Source organism: Micrasema longulum, unplaced genomic scaffold, assembly GCF_059751315.1.
Source record: "Micrasema longulum isolate JH-2025_06_02 unplaced genomic scaffold, ASM5975131v1 h1tg000286l, whole genome shotgun sequence".
NCBI lineage: Eukaryota > Metazoa > Arthropoda > Insecta > Trichoptera > Brachycentridae > Micrasema > Micrasema longulum.
In genome coordinates this window covers 226,825-248,398 of record NW_028277490.1, presented here as the reverse complement: position 1 = coordinate 248,398, position 21,574 = coordinate 226,825, and the positions used below count along the sequence as shown (strand labels likewise).

General features: G+C 34.4%; 1 protein-coding gene across 1 annotated transcript in view; it reads right to left on the bottom strand.

Annotated features, from left to right (window-relative positions):
* Positions 1-21,574, bottom strand: part of LOC148282834 (carboxylic ester hydrolase) — an 80,484-nt gene that overhangs the window by 27,356 nt on the left and 31,554 nt on the right. The window contains exons 3-5 of the mRNA XM_088224471.1: positions 13,480-13,674; positions 11,643-11,838; positions 2,308-2,442 (exon numbers count right to left, since the gene is read on the bottom strand). Coding sequence (XP_088080597.1) covers positions 2,308-2,442; positions 11,643-11,838; positions 13,480-13,674 — 526 coding nt within the window. The remainder of the gene's footprint in view (positions 1-2,307; positions 2,443-11,642; positions 11,839-13,479; positions 13,675-21,574) is intronic.

The following is a 21,574-nucleotide window of genomic DNA, read 5'->3' as shown; positions in this document are numbered from 1 at the left end:
AACTGAACTTCAATGCAATGAAGGCAATGCTATTGAGTGTTATTGAGAAAGCTTTAAAATTTGGGTTATTCATTATATTTGGAATTTTATTAATTATTATTAAATATTAATATAATACGCGCTGCTTACAAAGTGATTCTATAAATATACATTTTTAATTTACATATTATTTTTTTTAATTTGTAAATTAAATAGACAATTTACTTTGTTATCACATGCTACGGATTTGTTCAAATGATTTAGATAACAAGTGGGTTTATAGTTTTCCGAGAGCATTCCATGCCATAGGGCCTGCGACAGCAAATGCACGTTCACCGAATTTAGTACGCTGGTTGCGTAGAGGAAATTTACGGAAGCGTGAGGAAGTTTTTTATGCTTAAAGGAGAACCCCGTATCTCTCGAAATACATGAAATGTTGAAAAACATGGTTACCCGGAAACCAGAAATCTATAACAACACAGAACAACGCTATAATTGATTGGTATTGGTAATATTGTTTACATGAAACTATGACGTTTAAAAGTAGTTCAATTTTATTGAGACCATTTTTATTTATTTTTTATACATTTTTGTGAAACTTTACCGTACAATAAATTAAATGCTTTAATTTTTACCCTATGGAAAAAATATTTTTTAAAAACTTAATTTCTCGTAGTAGGATAGTGTGTTCAAGAGTACACGGTTCACAAGCGTACGCATCAATCATTCTAAAATACCTAGCAGAACGTTTATGACAGTTCTTGCGAGTGCTCGTGCATCATTCATAACGATCTGAAAATATTGACAATATTCTAATTTGAAGGTTAAATTCTGAAATATAGCCTTCTTTTTTATTAAAAAAAAATATGCCTAGAATCATACATATTTTTTTTTTCATGGATTTTTTATTGGTTTATTGAGACATCAATGTAAAGCAAGTGACTGCATTTAAAAGCATGTTCGATAATCTTTAACCAGATAGCGGCACTCAAATCATTTCTGGTAAAATAAGGTGGTCTGCAAGAGTGCGCGCGCACTCTTTCAAACCATACAAAATGGTTTTGTGTTCGAGTGTTTTTTTTCTTTTCAAATTGTTTTCTATAATTTTGATATATTTTTTTTTTAAGAAAAAAAAAATATTAGCGTTCTTATAATAAAGGTCTTTATGTAAATAAATACTAAAAGGTTCGTACGTTGTGAAATAATGTAGGTGTGAGCTTAATTTAAACTTTGTAAGAATATGACTACATAGGTACTCGTATAAAATACATAGGTACGAATAAACTTTTGAGATTGCGTTGTTACGAATAGGCGTAGGTGCCATGTTTTATCACTAGATTATAAATTAATGTTCTTTTTTATATGAAAGAGAGGTAATGGTTGGTAAACTTTAAAAGATACTAATCACCATCTTCCGCCTACCTTTGAATTGGATACATTTTGTCCCTTTGTTAGTGTTAAATGTCGAAGCAACATCTGATGAAAATGTTAGATGCGCGGAGAAGGGAAAATTGATCATTTCTGATGTGGGATTTATTTTTTTATTTATTTTTAAATATTTTGATTTTATCATTTTTCTTAACCTTATTATTTAAAAAAATATATATTTTTTACAATATATATAAGAGGTAAAATAGAGTATTAAAAAAATAAAGGATAATTAAATAGCAATGAAATATATATTAACAGTAAAAATAGTAAATAAAAAATCCCACAAAGGCATGGCCTGTTCGTGGGTATACAAGAAATGTTTATGAATTTTTGCTCCTATAATAAATAGACAGTTATAATATTTTTGTGTAACACAAGAAAGAGAAAAGAAAATATTCTGTAAAATATTATTAAGGTATTTTATTTTTTTAGTAATTATGAAAGGAAATAAAAAATATTAAAAAAATAAAAATATTCCTTATTATTAAAGGGCAACCAAATACATCATGGAAAAAAATAGTTAATAACTTTAGTTTGAATCCAGGATAGTGCGTGATTTTCAAAAGAAGGAAAATTTTGAAAGTTTGGGATCAATAAAATATTATCAGTAAAAAAAAATAAAAAATCTTTGGGCCTATAAAGTATGCATGTCTCTGTGCTAGCCTCGTTTTACAATGTGGTATTTTGAATACACTATTCCTTCTTTGACAATGTACAATACATATGAACCCAATTGTAAATAGGGCATTGCATTAATATTGACTAACCTAATTCTATAGCCTACATATCTGAGTCCCAAAACGCTCCTGATGACAGCTCTTGAACAAATTTCCTAACCTAAAATTCTAAAATTCTCTATCTCGGTCAAAATGTGTATCAATTGCTGTTAAAACTCACATCAGCCAACGGTGACATCATCAGGTATTGCACTGCCGCAGCTCCAGCGGACTCCCCGAAGATGGTGACGCTGGAAGGGTCTCCTCCGAAGTACTGGATATTTTCTTGCACCCACTTCAAGGCCAACACTTGATCCTGAGAAAATGTGAACAGTATGTTGTATGATCAAGACAAAGAAATTTTAATAACGAAATTACGCAACAGGTCGTGGGAAATGGGAAAAGTGGCACACAATATTATTGTCACTGTATACGTAATTAGCTAGTAGAGGAGAGAACTCAGTTAACCCACAATTTTACTATGGGAACATACCATAGAATTAAGAATAGTCCAGAAGGAGCGTAGAATCATATTTGAATACATCGGACTGTGTCCAATATTTCCCCCACTATGCCCTACTTTCACAGCGCGCATTCGTGAGGTCGCAGCGTAATGTTGCTTGATGGAAAAAAAATCATAACACAAATGTAAGGTAAAAAAAAGCAATCTGTTAATTTCTCTAAAATTTTATTGTGCACGCAGAAATATTGATTGAAACGACAGAGTAGATAAGTAAAGGGTCATTTAATAAGAGTAATTGAATTAATGAACTTAAACTTAAAATATAAAACAAATTTTATATTCCATTAAACGGATATTTTTATATCATGTTAAATAATATTTGATGTTTTGAAGATAATGTCGGTCAAATGTCCACCACAGAGTTGTTTAATCCGAGGTCCAATTTTCATTAATTCTCTCATTAAATGAGCAAAATAGGGTAAAAAAATTACTACCCTGGCAACACTTACGAAATTTCCATTTTGTTTCTTCGACAATATGACAGATGGGAAAATAATTCAATTTTTAAGTAATGCATTTGTAATATACACATTCATTTGCTAATTACACATGAAATGTGATTGCATCCTGTTTCTTCTTTAAGATCCTAGCAGTATTTTTACACTTTTAAAGGACACAACACAGCATAGTTGAATTCAAATCAGGAGTTGCGTACTGAGCGACGTCTACAAAGAAACTAATGGGTCAAAACGTAAACCTACTCATTTATGAGTAGTTGAGTCGCCTTCTGTTTGATGTGCGTATGTGGTTTCTGGATTATTCTTAATTCTATGAAACATACTAACTTATTTCACTCTTAAAGCCCGCTGGCTCAAAAATACGTACTTTCGACGGTGGTGGGTCAGATTAGACCCAGTATTAAAGTAGATTTTTAATAATTTTTGTAGGTTTTGTGGGTTGTGGTCCTGTGGCTAAAGTCTCGGACTCGCGGCTCAAAGGTCCGTGGTTCAAATCTCACTCTACCCCAACTTGATTCCCATTTCCTAAAAGTAAGTTATTCACAACTCGTTGAAAATGGCCCTCAAAATTAAATATTTGGGTAAATCACAAAAACGCTTTTTTTTTTTAAAAAAAAATATCTTATTCACTAAAATATGTCGTGAAAAAAACCTAAATTTGTTGCAACAGATATGAAAAAAAAATTGAGAAGGCAATATGGAAATCTAGGCGTTTACAGGACTTTTAATATGTCATTGGCTGGTTATAGTGGCCACTTTACACACTGTCTAACATTCACCATTCTGCCCATGTTTGAACATCCGCATTTCCCTAATTTCATTTCATTTTATTTTTTTATTCAGATATTAAGAACATTACAGAAAAAAAGCCAATTCATTCTAAATACAATAAAAGATTACAAATAACAGTAGATAGTTATGTTATTAAAATAATATAACAAAATGTAAAAAGAAAAATTAAAAGTTAGAAAGTGCTTTTCTAAGGGAAGACCCACTGTCGTGAAATATGTCGGCATCCTTGCAAGATTGCTCTACCAACCGGCATTACCATTGGCAGGTTGGTTCTGCATCGTGGTAGGTAAAACAATCGATGCTGTCTTTGTCGAAGATAGTTATCAGGTACGAATGTTATGTATGCGACCACCGATCACCTGGAAAAAGTGAACACCCAAATGAACGTCCCTCTTCCTCCATAATGACTGATAGCCTAGCATCCCCAGTAAAAAGTCGGTTGGGAAGAGCCAAGGATAATATCCACACTCTTTTAGGTACAGATAGCGCAGAATTTTTTTCCGCACTCTCTCCACCATCAAAGAGTATCGAGTCTCATGTGGCGACCAAATAATGGAACTAAACTCCTTTTCGGGTGAATCTCACCCCCACGATAAAGGTTTCAGCGCCTTGTTCACAAAAGTCGATAGATGGAAGAGTTGAAGAAATGTGGATGTTTAAACATGGGCAGAGTGGTGAATCTCGAAAATGTTTTCCATCTTTGTCCAAGTTTAGGTACAAATAGAATTAAAGTAAATTTTATTTAGAAACCATACAAGACCAATTGAGTTTTCATAAATTAAGTTTAAAATGTAAATATAAAACGTTGAAAATTCTCAATGAGGAAGTTCAGTGGATTTTTCATATTTTTTATTTGTTAATACACTTTTTAACCAAGACGAACTTTTTTTACAATTTTTAAATATAGTATTATCAGCGTTATGATTTTTTAAAAGTTTTGTCATTCTGAAATAATTTCGCGTGTGACGTCAGAGGTTGTCTTCCGCTTATTCTCGATCAGTTCTACCATTGGTCCATTGACGGCAAGCAAACCGGAAATCTTCCACAAAATCAGGGACGTCGTTCAAAGTAGTTCGTTTTCATTAAAATGATTTTTTTCGTACATTTTCAGGAAACTTTGCGGTACAATTAAATGCTCCAATTTATACCGCGCGCTAGAAAACATTTTAGTTTTTAGTTTAACTACTACTACTACTACCATCACGCCATTTACTCGTAGGGGTAGGCAGAGAGAATGGTCTGCCACACACGTCTATCCTGGCATACATTCCTAGCTTCTTCCACATTCATACATCTTGCCTTACATGCCCTTCGGTTCCGTCTGCTTCTGACATGACCAGACTTAAGATTTTGGTTTATCTGATCATGCCACGTCTTCCTTGGTCGTCTTCGTCTCACGTTACCGTTCATTTTCGCCATATATACTTGTTGTACCATTCTTTCGTCGTCCATTCGTTCTACGTGACCAAACCATGTCAGAGACCCCTTCTTAAAATCTTATCAATTATACTTGACTCAGATTTACACTCTCGCCTGATTTTATCATTCGTAACCCTGTCATACATTGATTTTCCACACATTCGTCTAAGAAATCGCATTTCAACCGCGTTCACATGTACTGTTTGTATTCAAAAAGTGTATCTGTTTTTATTATTTTTATCGGGACGAAAGTATAAAAATGTAGAATTATAAAGTTAGTGCTTCAGATATTAATTTACCTTACAAAATGATTCACAAATTTCAAAGTTTTAATTTAAAAGAGTATGATTAGACATACCAATTTAAAAAAAATCTTTTTTAACCCTGAGAGAACTAGATTTCTAGAGGCGTTAATTTTCCTATCAGCAACTAGATTTTCCTAGTGCTGTGGGTGCTTTCTGCAAATTGAGGAATGCCGTTTTTGTGATCGACACTATATTCAGAAGGCGATTATTACAATTTTTTGCATGAAAACGGCCTGGCTGTTTTTAGTAGAACGTAGAATTGACCTTGCGGCATCCGATAACACCAATGTAACTTTATTTTTTTTATTGTGGACCGGCTGCTTTATGCATAACTACGTTCAAATGCAAGTCGTTAAAAAGCATAATATACATTAAAGTTGTGCACTATCGTGTATTTAGATTTAAAAATAAATCGCGATATCATTTGAATCAAACGGTTCTCCCACGCAAATGCATTGGGAAATATCAATTAAAATTCAGAGTGGTATTTCTTTCGTTCGTTTGAAGTTAATGGCCTTTTAGGTACACTCGTAAACACTGCTTAAAGCGTGGAAATTAATGAATAAATTATTCAAAATTCTGCAATGGTACTCGTAGGTTAATTTAGATAATATCATTTGTTAATATCATTTATAACGCCACATCCGTAAAAAATGAGCAAATATCTCATTTGAAATTGACTTGTTAATTAAATGTTAATCTTTTTGTTCATTTATTCGGCTAGGTCAATGAAACATTTAGGAAATATTCGCTACCTGATTTACTACAAATTTCAAAAGTAAACGCTATTAAAAATTTTATTACAAAATATGTGTTATCGTATTGTTTATTTACTTAATTTTTTTAATGGCGTGATTTTGAAAGAACAGCGCTTAAAAATGGCGAAATCGTATGAATTCCTTACTTTTTATCAGACAACAGTCTGAGGAAACATGGTCTTACTTTTTTTCATACAAACGTAGTTCAGTATTTTATTATGGTACTAGAGCAGTGGTCGGCAAACTCATTAGTCAAAAAAAGACAAAGATCAGCGGTACAAGATTTTTTTTTTGGGAGCCAAATTTATTTTCGTAAGGTTTTCTCAAAGCCAACGGGCCGTATTATGTGGTAGAAGATTTGCGTATTCTTTTCCTATTTTAATTTAAAATTCTTAGAATTAGGGATAATGAGGAGGTTCAGTGGTTTTTTTTTGTTTTTTTTATTTGTTAAAAGACTATTTAACTAAGCCAAAAATTATTTTTTTAAATTTTTATGTATCGTATTATCAGCGCAGCGATTTTTTTAAGTTTTGCATTTCTGAAATAACTCCGCGTGCGACGTCAAAGGTTCGTTTCCGCTTATTCTCATACAATTCATTCAATTGGTCCATCCATGGCAAGCAATCCGGAAATCTTCCATGGCTCTCATATGATAGGTTGATTCATATGAACCAGTGACGTCATTCAAAGTAGTCTGTTTTTATAAAAATATTTTTTTATTATGTTTTCGCACGTTTTCAGGAAACTTTGCAGTACAATTTGATGACCCAATTTTTACCGCGCCCAAGAAAACATTTATTGTATCCAATTTCCCGTAGGGCTGTGTAAAGAGGCTAAGGCTCGATTTGGGCTGTAGCGCCATCGAAGAAGAAGAAGATAGATTGTGTTGACAATCTTGAACCAATTCCAAAGTATTGAATTTCTTCTGGAGATGTCTTCGCACAAAGCGCTTCTTGGTGAATGATGCAACGATAAACAAGTATCTCGTGATGTTAGAAACATAACCTTTTCTCTTTCCGGTCACTTTTTTGTCCCATCTGTAGAAATTGAAACAATTTTATCGAGTGTAAGATGATGTTTCTCTGTACATTTAATGACAGCGTTTGCAATATCCTCGCCACGTGTTTGACCTTTCAGTGCCAATAATCCTTAAAGTTCTTCATTAGGACCCGTTGACAAAATAAGCGAAGAGTGAAACTTGGGTTGTGTGAGCCGCACTCGAGTGGCTAAAGAGCCACATGCGGCTCGCGAGCCGCAGTTTGCCGAACACTGAACTAGAGCAAGGATTTTTTTACACACTAAAGTTATTTACCATTGGCGTCTTTACAGTTTTGCTGTTTTGATAAATTGTTTCTTGTGAGTAATACGCACATCCAAAAACTTTCTGGCCTATTCTTAATTCTATGTCCAACACAAAGAATTAAGAATAGTCCATAAGAAGCGTAGAATTATATTTGAATACATCGGAATTATTTTTAATTCTATGGTAACAATATTGAAAAAAACAATACTCCTTATGTTAACGAAAAGGCGGACTGTAAATGAAAAACGAATATCGTTCAGTTTAGTGATAGGGAAATATTTGAAGAAAGGATAGGAACATGGAATGGATACCTACCTTTGATATGATGTGAATGTTCTTTAATCTTAACACTATGAATTGTGCGACTAATCCAAGAACTTTTTAAGCAATTTTTGTGAAGTAAAAAATGTTGTTTTGTTTTTGTTCTAAATTCGAATCTTCTAATTTTTTATTTCTTCTGTTTTGATGTTAGGTAGGTACCAAAAGGATGGGTCAAGGGAAGGATGGGAAAGAAAGGGCTAGTAAAAACATTGATAAATGCTGTTATTTACTTACACATTACCTTCTCTTTTCAATTATAAAAATATATAATTGAAAATAAAAGGTGAGCGATTTATTCCGTGTACTTACGTGTATGAACTATAACTAAAAGACTACAAAATGGGTTGGAGTAGCAATAAGCTTCCAAAGTCACTTGAATCGTTAATTTTCATATAAAGGTCAATTGCAAAAATATGATCAACTGATAAATTTATGTATCCTGAGAAAACGATTTGAGATTTTAATACGTAATTCTCTTAAAGTAACCGAAGGATGTATTATTATGGTGTTCATAAACATGTAAAACCCAATCTGTTCTTCATTAATATAATTTGAGGATCGTTAAAAACATTAAATTGCTTTTTTTTAATTGATTTTAAACTTAATAACTTTAAAAGTACCTATATATCAACAATCGCCATTTTGACAAGCGCCGTGGCGCAGTTGGTTAGACAGCTGTTAATTTATTTCAAAATAACATATACATAAAAACTAAAATTCAAGACGTACATATCATAAAAAAAAAATATATATGTAAAAGACTCTTGTCAAAGTAGTAGGAGAATTCTACTCCGGAAACCCCCTTCGGATACATGGAACAGACCAACATCCAGAGCGATGTTGTTCAGCATATCTGTAGCCCTTCCAACAGGTATAACCTTCGATAGGTTGGTCCTGTATATCGGAATATGAAATAATCTATGCTGACGCTGTTTTAGGTAATTATCAGAAACCAATACTCATCATAATCTCACTATCGATCATACCTCGCAACAATTGATAAAAATGTGTAGTTAAATGCACATTCCTTCTAGTCTATAAACTGTTGTAGCCGAGCATACCCTGGAGAAACTCGGTCGGGTAAGACCGAGGATAATACTCAGAAACTTCTTTTGGATTTTATCTATCATAAGCGAGTACTTCAGTTCATGTGGCCCCCGAATCATCCAGTCACTCTCGAGTCTACTTCGCACCGAGGAGTCGTAAAGAGTTCTCAGTACGCGGGTATTTTCAAAAACCCTGGCAGTACGCAGAACAAATCATAACATCTTTATGCATCACCACCGATTGTCTCTATGTGTTCATGAAATGTCAGGGTGCTTACAAATCTAACGCTTAGATCCTTAACATTCAATGTTCGTAGCAGATTCTGGTCATTCATTCTGTAGCGAAAAAATAGTTTTTTTGGCTCTAGGGAAGGACGTGACCGAACACTTGGAAACATTAAACCTAAGTTTGTTTCGTATTTCCCATTTAGATATATTAGATGTATCCGCTTGGAGAACACGAAAATCATCACAAGTTGTCACCTTTAAAAATAGTTTTAAGTCACATGCGAACAACAGAAAACGCGAGTTCTAAATTACATTTTTAACGGAAACTGGCGTCGCGCGTTCGATTCCCGCCAGTTGCAAGAAAGAAATCCACAAAAGATTTTGTTCTCAATTGGTCTGGGTGTTGTGGTATACTTTTCGTAACCTCCTTCCACATTCTCTCTTTCCTACCTGCTGATAAACCTCTAGATCGCTTAGCGGGTCATTCCTTTTTAAAAATATATATAAAAAATCAGGCAAAATGTCTCGAATTCGGTTCCCGAGTGTTTGGCTTGATAGGTGTAATTTTTCAACGTACATGTCATGTGTTTTTTAAAGGTTATTCTTTGACGTTGCGGACTGCAAAACTACAAAACCTTAGCCCCAAAAATATCACACGTACGTGTCACAACGTGTAGACGTCATGTCAAAGTTGTTCCATGTCTATTGTCTATGTCAAAGATGCACCAAACCAACGATGTCCCGTGTTCATATTGCCATGTTAAAGACGCACTACGCCGAAGGTACCCCATGTCTATGTCGTAAGGTCAAAGACACACCAGAGGTGGATTATGAATCTTCTCTACCCCCTAGAGATGAATTAATTTGGGAATTTTTTTTTGCATGCGTTTACACTTGGCTTCATATATATCCGCACTGATGATTAAACGCCAAATAAATATGAAAACGTGAAATCAAACATAATGATTTTCTTTTAGAACATTATTGGGACCTTAGCATTACCCACATTATTCATCAGGTTGAATTGACCAATAAGTTTTTTCCGTTTTTTAAACAGATTTATACACGTTCAATCACCAGTGTGGCCATTATATGAAGAAAAGTGACGTCGCATGCAAAAAATAAAAATCCCCGAATTTATTTTTTTACTACCCCCCCGATAAGATCAATAATAGCGCCCCTGAGGTGCTGTTATGAATCTTCTCGCGAGGGTAGAAAGTAGTAAATTTGTGGATTTCTATTTTTTTTTGCATGCGACTACACTTTGCTTCATATATGGCCAGACTAATGATTAAACGTTAAATAAATACGAACACGTCAAACCAAACACGACGATTTTCATTAAGAAAATTGTTGCAACCTTAATCATTACTCAAAACATTTCATTCATCATCATCATCATTTCCTTTCTGCACCTAATGGTTCAAAGGGTACTGCAGTGGTACACCAACCGAAGCATATCTTGATCATTTTTGTTACAGGAAGGTAAGATGATCAGTCTTAAGCTTCAGGTACCAGTCCAAGGACTATGAAATATTAAAGTATGAAAACGCCCTTTAAAATAAATATTTCATATCAACCATGTTGGGAATCGAACCTGAGACCTCTTGCATGGCAGGCTAACGCGCTGACCATTACACCACGGGGCCGACAAAATAGATTTAATTAGGTTGAATTAACTAAACCGTAAAAAAAAATCCGTTTTTTTTATTTATATTTATATTGAAATTGCATAGTACTACATTTATTTTATTTTTTTTTTTTTTATAAAAAGAAATATTTGCGTTCTTATGATTTACCCAAATATTTAATTTTGAGGGCCATTCTCAACGAGTTGTAAATAGCTCACTATTAAAAATGGAAGTTGGGGTAGAGTGGGATTCGAACCACGGACCTTTGGTCTGTGAGTCCGAGACACTAGCCACGAGACCACAACCCAACGTTTAATTTGATGTTTAATCTTCAGTGTGGCCATATGCAATACATGAAAGTTCAGTCGAATGTAAATGACTATTTTTCTTTTTTCTCTCGAGATGTTTCATAATAGCACCCCATGTATAAGTTATCTACATCTATATCGTTATGTCAATGTCGCGATATCAAAAACGAGATTTTTATTTTTTCTATATACGGATATTATCCATGTAACAATGTCAAAGACTCACTATGTCTAAGTTTTCTATATCCGGATTCTATCCATGTCGCTATGTCAAAGACGCACCATGTCTAAGTTTCACGAGTCCATGTCGCCATGTCAAAGATGCCCCATGTCATGTCCATGCTGTCGTGTTAAAGATGCATCATGCTTTTATTAGTGTGTAAAAGAGTGATTAATGATTAATGTTAATTGTTATTTATCTTACCTTCAATCCAGCGTTCCCTGGAACGTCTTTATCTCCCAAGTTGAGGAAGCCCAAACTTCCCAGACGATAGTTGAGGGTCACCAGCACAACCCCTTCAGCGATGAGGTAGTCAGGACCGTAGAAGAAAGAGTTGCCTGAACCCATGGAGAATCCACCGCCATGGAGCCAAACCATCACAGGAAGTAAGGGTTTAGACCTAACAAGAAAATTATGTATGTTAAAAAAAATTAACACAATGTCTCATTAGATAAGCGGTAAGCCTGTACCGAAGCAGGAATAACGTTTTTTTGAACATCGCCCCATCCTATCAGCACGTTGGTTTTATATTATATACACTACTATGATGTGTGTGGGATTTGCACAGCGCGTAGACGATCGGACCATTTTTCTAGTACCGGTGCATTTTTGAAATTACAATTTCAAATATCGGAAACTCGGTATGCAGCAACAAATGCTGATCTTTGAAACCATACAAAATAAAAAAATCTCATCTAATATCAAAATCTTAATAATGGATACGTCAATATCGGTGTTTTCAATATCGCGTTTTTGGTTCGATATTCCGGTTTTTCAATATTTTCGAAACCGGTATCTGTGCTCTAAATTTGCATGTTAATGTAATTGTTGTCCCGGTGAAGAGCCGCTTATGTCTCGAAACCGGTAGACATAGGAAAGCCTGTAAGTGATTATATACTCATATGAACTAACATTATTTTATTGAAATGTTTGACCAAACAGTTTATTGCTCTAAATATTAAAAACCTCATATAATTTGTAATTTACGAGTATTTTCAGTAAATAAATGCGTCGTCGAAGGTTTTACTTGGGGTATTTACGTATATAAAGAATAAAAAACATATGTTACGCATTTGCAAAAACCAAAAATATATATATTAATATATACAAAAATATATATTATTAATATTTTTATCGAATTTGCTTTAAAAACTAAAACTAAAATGTTACTTTTTTTTTTTGTTTATTTCTTTATTATTTTCTTTTTTCTTTATTCGCATGATAAATTTTTCAATAATGTTCATTATTTTTTTTTTCCTTTTTCCCATTGAGTAATATTTTTGATTTAAGGTAATTTATAAACAAATACGTTTATTTCTATTTTTATATATTTTTCACTTTTTAATCTTTTTTTTTTTTCTATTGAATATGTTCTGTAACTTGAATTATAAAAATAAAACTTTTATTTTATAGGTTGGTTGGAAGAAATTGCCATTTGGCAATAAGCCCGCCAATGTACAAATAACATTATGTACAAAAAGTTAAATAAATAAATAAATAAATTTAACTACAAAAAACAAACAAACCAACCATCTCGCCGTTTCCCGGTAGACAGAAAGGATAGAACGCCACATCAAATCATCTTTGCATACAGATCTCGCTTCCTCTACATTCATACATCTTCTCATGCACTCGCGCCAATTTTCCGACTTTTGACATGTCCATCTTCAAGCATTTGTTTGATTTCGTCATGCCTTGTCTTTCTCGGTCTTCCTCTATTTTTGCATACGTCAACATTTCTCAATGTAAATATTTTTAGCCGTTCTTTCGCTGTCCATTCGCTCTACATGTCCAAACCAGCGCAGGGCTCCTTTCTTGATTTTGTCGATAATGCTTATCTCAGCATTACAAAATGTATGGATCTCAACATGTGTGCATCTATCGTACATAGTTTTACCACACAATCGCCTTATTTAACTATAATTGTAAAAGATAAATGCAGGTATTCTTTTTACAAATTATGTTTCTATTATTTTTATAATGCATACATTTTATGTGAAATTATTTATTATTTCCCAAATAAAATAGATAGATTTCTTACTCGAGTTCTTTGTTAGGCAACTCCGGGGTATAGACGTTAAGAAAGAGGCAGTCTTCTTCTCCTTTGTAGTTGTCAAACAAGATAAACTTGTGGGGGCACACGTTACCCTCTTCTAGGGCGTCTCGGGTCCCCTTCCAGGGCTCCATAGGACGCGGGGCCTTAAACCGGAACATACCCGTGGGTGGCTGGGCGTACCTGAAACAAGAAAAAAATTATAATCATATATCAAATGATATTAAGCGTACTTTACCTGTAGACAATGTAATTCGGAGAAATAGACCGCGTAAAGAAATAGTATTGCTGTAAAACTTTACCAAAAAACCAATAGATGTCACCTATGAGTCAATTCCAAATAATGTGATAGCTCGTACATAGGCTGCCTTTAAAGTTTTTACAAACGAATACGATTTAGTTGTGGCTTTAGTGTTTTGGGAAAATTTGACATTAATGTGTTATGGAGAACTAATATCATGGCACGATCAAGTCCATCAAATACTTGAAGATGGACATGTCAAAAGTAGGAATAATCGGCGTGCGTGCATAAGAAGATGTATGAATGTAGAGGAAGCGAGGTCTGTATGCCAAGATAGAGTGTTATGGCGTTCTATCCTCTCTACCTACCCCTACGGGGAAACGGCGTGATGGTTTGTCGTTGTTGTTGTTGTTGAGAACTAATATTGACTCCATATATATGTTTGGCATACTAAATGGTATAATAGATGTGCCATCATTACTGGGACAGGTAAAATTCCACATTCCGTCTCGTAGTTTAAGAAACAATGAAGTACGGTTCATCGATCAGTTAGAACAAACTATGACCTTAATTCTCCAATGACCCGTATTTGTCGCATTGTTAACTCAAGACAAGATCTGGACTTTTTTGGTTCAAGTTTACAACGATTTAAACGAGCACTAAATAAATAATCCATATCTTGTCTTCCCTTCCCTTATGTTTGTCAATGCTCTTTTCTTATTTTTTAATGTTTTCAACTATTCCTTTATTATAATATTAATTGTATAAATGGACAAGGTCCGTAAATAAATACAACAGTGACAGCTTAGAAATCGACTGAGTAGTTTGTTTATACTGCCGTGCAGAGATTAAATTGCCGTAACTCACATTTTGTTGTTTTTGAGATATTTATTGATTCGCAATTAGTATTTAATAAGCCATAAGTGTATCAAACTCTTTTTTTGCTACGACAACTGGAAGGTTGTAAACTAATCTATATCTACCCATGCAGTAACATCATGTTTTTAACTCGTAATTTTTTTAAATATATTCTCTAGATATATGTGGTGTAAAGAAAATAAAATGTACTTAAACACTAAAAAATGTCAGATCATTTATTTTCATCGAGTAAAAAAACCGCTTATTTTTTGTTAAAGTATTGATGGTGTTAATCTTTCTACAGTATTAGTGATAAAGGATATCGGGGTATTTTTTGATAAAAAATTGTCTTTTGTATATCATGTCAATGAAATTTCAAGCAAGGCATTAAAAATGTTGGGCTTTATTTTGAGAAACACAAAAAATTTCAAGTCCATCCGATCATTAAAACTATTATACTGTTCTCTTGTAAGAACTTATTTAGATTTTAATTCATTAATATGGTCACCCTGATATAATGTTCATGTTTATAATATAGAAAACGTAAAACACAAATTTCTACGATATATAAACTACAAATTAAACATTACAATACAAAATGTGAATTATGACTATTTATTAACACTGCTCAACCTAACAACACTTTCTGAAAGAAGAACTATTAATGATCTCATTGTACTGTATAAAATTGTAAACTCTCTTTTTGACGTACCAAAAATACTTGAATTGATTAATTTTAGAGTACCTGCTGTCAACACTAGGAGTACTTTATTGTTTCATTGCTCCAGTACTTCTTCCAACCAACAAAACAATTCATTGATACCGAGACTGCATAGGTTAGGTAACACTTATGGAACGGCTGCAGACATTCTGTCCAATTCTTTATTATCTTATATAATATCAAGTTTATTTGTAGCTGCTCGTCAAACTATTATATACAATTCAATTCCATGAATTAAAAAATACATGTTTATTTTTATTACCTTATACTTGTTTTTTATTTTTTACTATTATATCAAATTGCATTGAATTATTGGCAAATACGCATTTCATATATACATATTTTTATTTCTTCTTTTTTCGCGATAACATATGTCTGCTTGATTATTGATTTAACTTAAATTTGTAACAAGAGCTTACCGTAACACTTTATTTAATTTGTTCGATTTATAGAATTTATTTCATAAGCTTACATCTTTGCATTTTTTGTTTATATGCTTACTGTTTTTTCTTGCATGCCTTTGTTATTATTTAACTTTTTATTATATCCTTTTTAACTAATTTCACATATTTTTCTGTATATTCTGAGTGAATTCTTTAGTATGTTAGCATGTATTTTATTTTTATTTTAAAAAATGCCTTTTGGGCGTTAATGAACAAAATTAAAAAATATACTAATACCCGTATGCAGAGACAAAACTTAAGGTGAGGAAAGTACATTCTATTGTCTTCACCTTCGGGTTATTCTCCGCGTTTGAGTATTACCCGTATGCAGAGACAAAACTTAAGGTGAGGAAAGTACATTCTATTGTCTTCACCTTCGGGTTATTCTCCGCATTTGAGATTAGAATGTACTTTCCTCACCTTAAGTTTTGTCTTTGCATACGGGCATAAGTATCATGCGTTTTAAACAAATATTTTTAACTCGATTATGTTGAATATTTTTTTATTGGACGCGAAAAAAAGTAGGTGTCGAAAATGCTCACTTTCATTTACTTGACATTCCATTTTGAAGGCTTGTATTTAAATAAAATAACAAATATAGTTTAAAAGCAAACACATCATCTTATAGAGCAGAAAATTGATTTAGAATGACGTATAACCTTTTCAATTTTGTTTTACTATAGAACGTAATTATGCAGAAAGCAGCCAGTCCACAATTTCGAAAAAAATAGATATTGATGTTGTGGCGGGTCGACAACGACGGCACGAGCCGAACATTGCCGAACGCCGACGTAGAGCGTACGAACGGGCCAAACCGGCTGAGAGAAAACTACCGGATTCCGACCTCACCGCACGCGTCTTCGAGGCACAAAATTACCGCCAATTTAGATTTACCAACTTCATTTTATTTTGCCTAATATAGTTATTAGAATCCTTCTTTCAATGTGTTAGCTTCAGTAGTTTAGTTTCGTGAATAAATCTTTGTGTAAAACGTAAGTACCCTGTTTTACTTGCTCTCATTCTGTGCACCCACATAACTTTGTACATCACAAAATTAGGCCACCAACTAGGTGCCTACACAAAGGTGGTAACAACACCACTAAAGTGGTATACCCCGACGTTTGAACACGAAAACACAACATTAAACAATCAATCACGGTGACCCCATTCAAATTCCATAAAAATTGCGCAAAATTTCAGACAGAAATATCTTCGCTTGACAAAATTGTACAACAATTACTTTTTTTCGGTCGGTACATGAAAAATTTAAAATTTCATTTTTAATTTGATTGCACTTTTAATTTATTTGTAATTAATCAAGGTTAATCTATTTCAAGGTTAACTTATTGTAAGGTTAATTAATTTAGTATAATAGAATTATATTATAATAATTATAATATATAATAGAATTAGATTTTTCAAAGACCGAGCGAATCGAGTGAATTTTTCTGTCGGTAACAATCTTCAATGTAAATGTAACTAATGTAAATGTAATTAATGTAACTAGTGAATTGATTAAACTGTGATTAATTTCTTAACAATATTACTCGGCCGGGATTAATTCAAACAGGTGATTCATAATTTAACTAAAATTATTATAAACAAACATAATATAATACGTTCGAGCGACTCGCTCACCAAAAATCGCACGCCGAGTAATACATTCCTACAACACATATAAATTTTATTTTTTTTATTTTTCTTGAGTCGAACACACAAACAATTCACACGAACATTTACATAGGGTGCCAGATTGAGTAGAGGTACTTACAGGGTACCGGAAAATAATTGTTATTTATAGTTCTTAAAAAATTTTTTTTTTTTTTTTTCAAAAATCCGGTACATAATTATTTTTGACAAATATTATATGGCGAGACAAGCGTGACGTAGGCATCCGAAAGTTTTCTCCTTGTGAACGCACTGCGGGAGTAAGTTTTTTTTTACCAGCGAAATCTATCGGAAATATTTTTCAGCTGGCGCAGTCGTTCACAATACTTGCAATTTGTAAAATTTTATTTTTGTAAACAACTTGAAACTATCAAACAAACAGATATTCGGGCGGCTAAGCCGACGAATGTTTAACTTAGTACGTGGACATTAGTATCCATACTTTTTTTCTATATACATTATATTGTGTGACTGTACTATATATGTTTATATTTTTAACCTAGGCTATGCATGTTATTATGTGTTACAGATTTGAAGTTTTACCATAAACATTTTTAAACTTGATATATTGTACAACGGACAATCAAAAGGAATATTAATATTGAGGGGACCACTCAGGCTTGGAGAATACAAATACCTAATAGTTGGAAAATGTGTTCCGCCGTATGGTAAAATAATTATTTAAATTTTCTGTTTTTAATTTTCTTTTCTATAACTTGCACAGTACATACATAACAAATAGTGACTCTGACATTTAAAAAATAAATATTTTTGTTTGAAATTTAAATTTAAATTTAAATTTAAATCTAATAATTTAAACTTAACTTTTTAATACAACTACACTCATTATTGAATACTTTTATTTCAATATTTTAACTTATACTGTAATCATTATTACATACATTTTTCTGAATTTTTTTTTAAAAACGAATATTTTTAAACTGTAAACAATGGCTAACAAGGACAACACTGACTTGACAAATATCAACACAGCAAACAACATGTTCCACACGGATAGGATTAGCGTTAAACTACCACAGCTATGGGTGAACAACATCGAACTTTGGTTTAAACAGATAGAAGCACAATTCGAGTTGGCAAACATAGTTTCAGAAGACGCACGTTATAGTCACTTAGTGTCAAAACTTGAACAAACGCACATAGAACAAGTTTCAGATATTTTACTCATGGAACCGAACCGAGCAAAATATACGAGGCTGAAGGAAGCTATAATCCAACGCATGGGCTGTCCACAGGACAGAAGGAGAGAAAAACTGTTTTCTTCCTTACAGCTTGGGGATCGAAACCCATCCAGCCTACTTAGAGAGATGCGGACGCTAGCAATAGGTTTACAAATAGACGAAACGACGTTGCAATACTTGTGGATACAACAACTGCCCAAGACGATCCAAGCGCATTTAGCCATAAGCGAAGATGACTGGGATAGGCAAGCGACGATAGCAGATCGCCTAATACAGGTGTACACACAGGATAATGTAGCGGTAGTAGGTACCAACAATAAAAATAACATTTGTAGTTTAGAACAGTCCGTACAAGCTCTAACCCATAAGGTAGAGAGTTTATTTCACACAATCAACAAACAGCATAGTCACAACAACAATAACAATAGATTCAAACACACAACAAGTAACAGCAGTAACAATTTCAATAACAACAAATACAACAACAATTTCAACAAAACAAGCTATAGGGCCAACGGAAATAACAAGAAAACTATTCTTTGTTACTTCCACACAAAATTTGGCGATCAAGCTAAGAAATGCGTCACACCATGTGAATTTAAACCGCATCTAGCTTCAAAAAACTAGATGGTCGAATCATAGCGGAGGCGGCTGATTCAACCAACACAACACGTCTCTTTGTTAAAGATCGTGATACCGGTGTGTCATACCTCGTTGACTCCGGATCGGAAATATCATTAATTCCTAGATCTTTACACAAACGCCATGGAGAAAAGTCTAAGCTAATTCTCTATGCAGCGAACGGGACTACGATCCAGAATTTCGGAGTTACCACGGTAACACTGAATCTGGGATGTAAACAAATGTTTACATGGAAGTTTATAATAGCGGATACGACACGCCCTATTATAGGAGCAGATTTTCTCCACAACTTCCACCTATTAGTAGATGTTAGGAACAAACGGTTAGTAGACAATACAAACGGCAAGATAGTCAGAGCATTTGACATCTCCACAAACAACAACATAACATGTTCCATATCATTAACAGACAAAACCAACATTTACCACTCACTCATATTGAAGTATCCACAACTAGTAGATATCAATAAACCATACGCAGGGCTGGATAAACACAACACAATCCACCATATAGATACCCGTGGCAAACCCGTTATGTGTAAGACTCGTCGGCTGTCCCCAGAACTACTGAGGCAGGCGAAGCAAGAGTTCGATCACATGGTGGCTCAAGGTATTTGTAGACCCTCCAAGAGTGAGTGGGCCTCTCCATTGCATATGGTGAAGAAGAGCGATGGTACTTATCGCCCTTGTGGCGATTACCGTAGCTTAAACGCACAGACGGTACCTGATCGTTATTCCTTGCCACATATCCACGATATATGCAATGACTTATTTAACTGTAAAATTTTTTCCAAAATTGACTTACAACGAGCATATCACCAAATTCCAATTAATGAAACTGACATTAAAAAGACAGCTATAACCACACCATTCGGGTTATTTGAATTTGTAAGAATGCCATTCGGACTATCATGCGCTGCACAAACATTCCAACGGCACATCAACGAAGTCACAAGAGGTCTAGAAGGAGTACACGCATATATCGACGATATATTGATCGCTTCACCAGACGAAGAAACACATGTGGAACACTTAAAAGCTTTGTTCCAGCGACTTCAAGATCATGGAATGGTGGTAAACCCATCTAAATGCGAGTTTGCCAAGAAAACACTGTTATTTCTTGGTTATGAAATTTCGGCTGAAGGCATCGGACCCTCGCCAACAAAAGTGGAAGCCATCACGAACCTCAACAAGCCAGAAACCATTAAGCAGTTGAGAAGATTCTTGGCCATGGGAAACTTCTACCGAAGATTCATACCACGAGCAGCACACAAATTGATACGACTACACGATTACCTCAAGGGAGCAAAAAAGAATGACAACAGAAAAGTAGAGTGGAACGAAGTCACTACACACGATTTCGAAGAGGTCAAGAACTCGCTGATCAACGCCACTAAGCTTAGCTACCCAGAGGAAAGCAGCAAGATGTCAGTGTGGACAGACGCCTCAGATTACGCAATCGGAGGCGTGCTACAACAAACCACAGACGGCATCAACTACAAACCGATAAGTTTCTTCTCAAAAAAGTTGAACAAGGCTCAGTGTTCATATAGTACGTACGACAGGGAACTACTAGCCATTTTTGAGACTGTAAGGTACTTTCAACATTATCTGGAGGGCAGAGAATTCTGTATATACACGGACCATAAACCACTACAATTCGTGTTTAGAAGGAAAAGTCACGACAAAGAAAGCCCCAGACAACTCAGATATCTAGACTACATCTCACAGTTCAGCACGGACATCAAATACATAAAAGGAGAAGACAACGTCGTCGCCGATACCTTATCAAGAATCGACATGATCGAACAAGAGGCAAACATATCGTTCGAAAAGATCCATAAAGAACAAAGGCAGGACAACGAACTACTCGCACTCTTGGACGACAAGAACACTGCTCTGAACCTGATCAAAACCAACATGCAGGGACAAGAAATCGTCTTCGATCTCAACAAAGGCAACATGCGACCGTACATCCCAAAAACGCTACAGAGATCTTTCTTCAACCAAGTGCATAACCTCAACCATGCAGGAGCCGACGCCACGACCAAGACCATCAGTCAAAGAGGCGTCTGGAAAAATATGAAAGCAGACTGCGCAGCTTGGACGAAGGCCTGCATACCCTGTCAGAAGAGCAAAGTCAACAAACACACGAGGACACCGATCATCAAGATCGACATGCCGAGACAGAAATTCTGCGTGGTCCATGTCGACCTCATCGGACCTTTTCCACCATCAGAGGGACTGAGGTACTGCCTCACATGTATCGACCGATACACTCGATGGGCGGAAGTAATCCCTATCGCAGA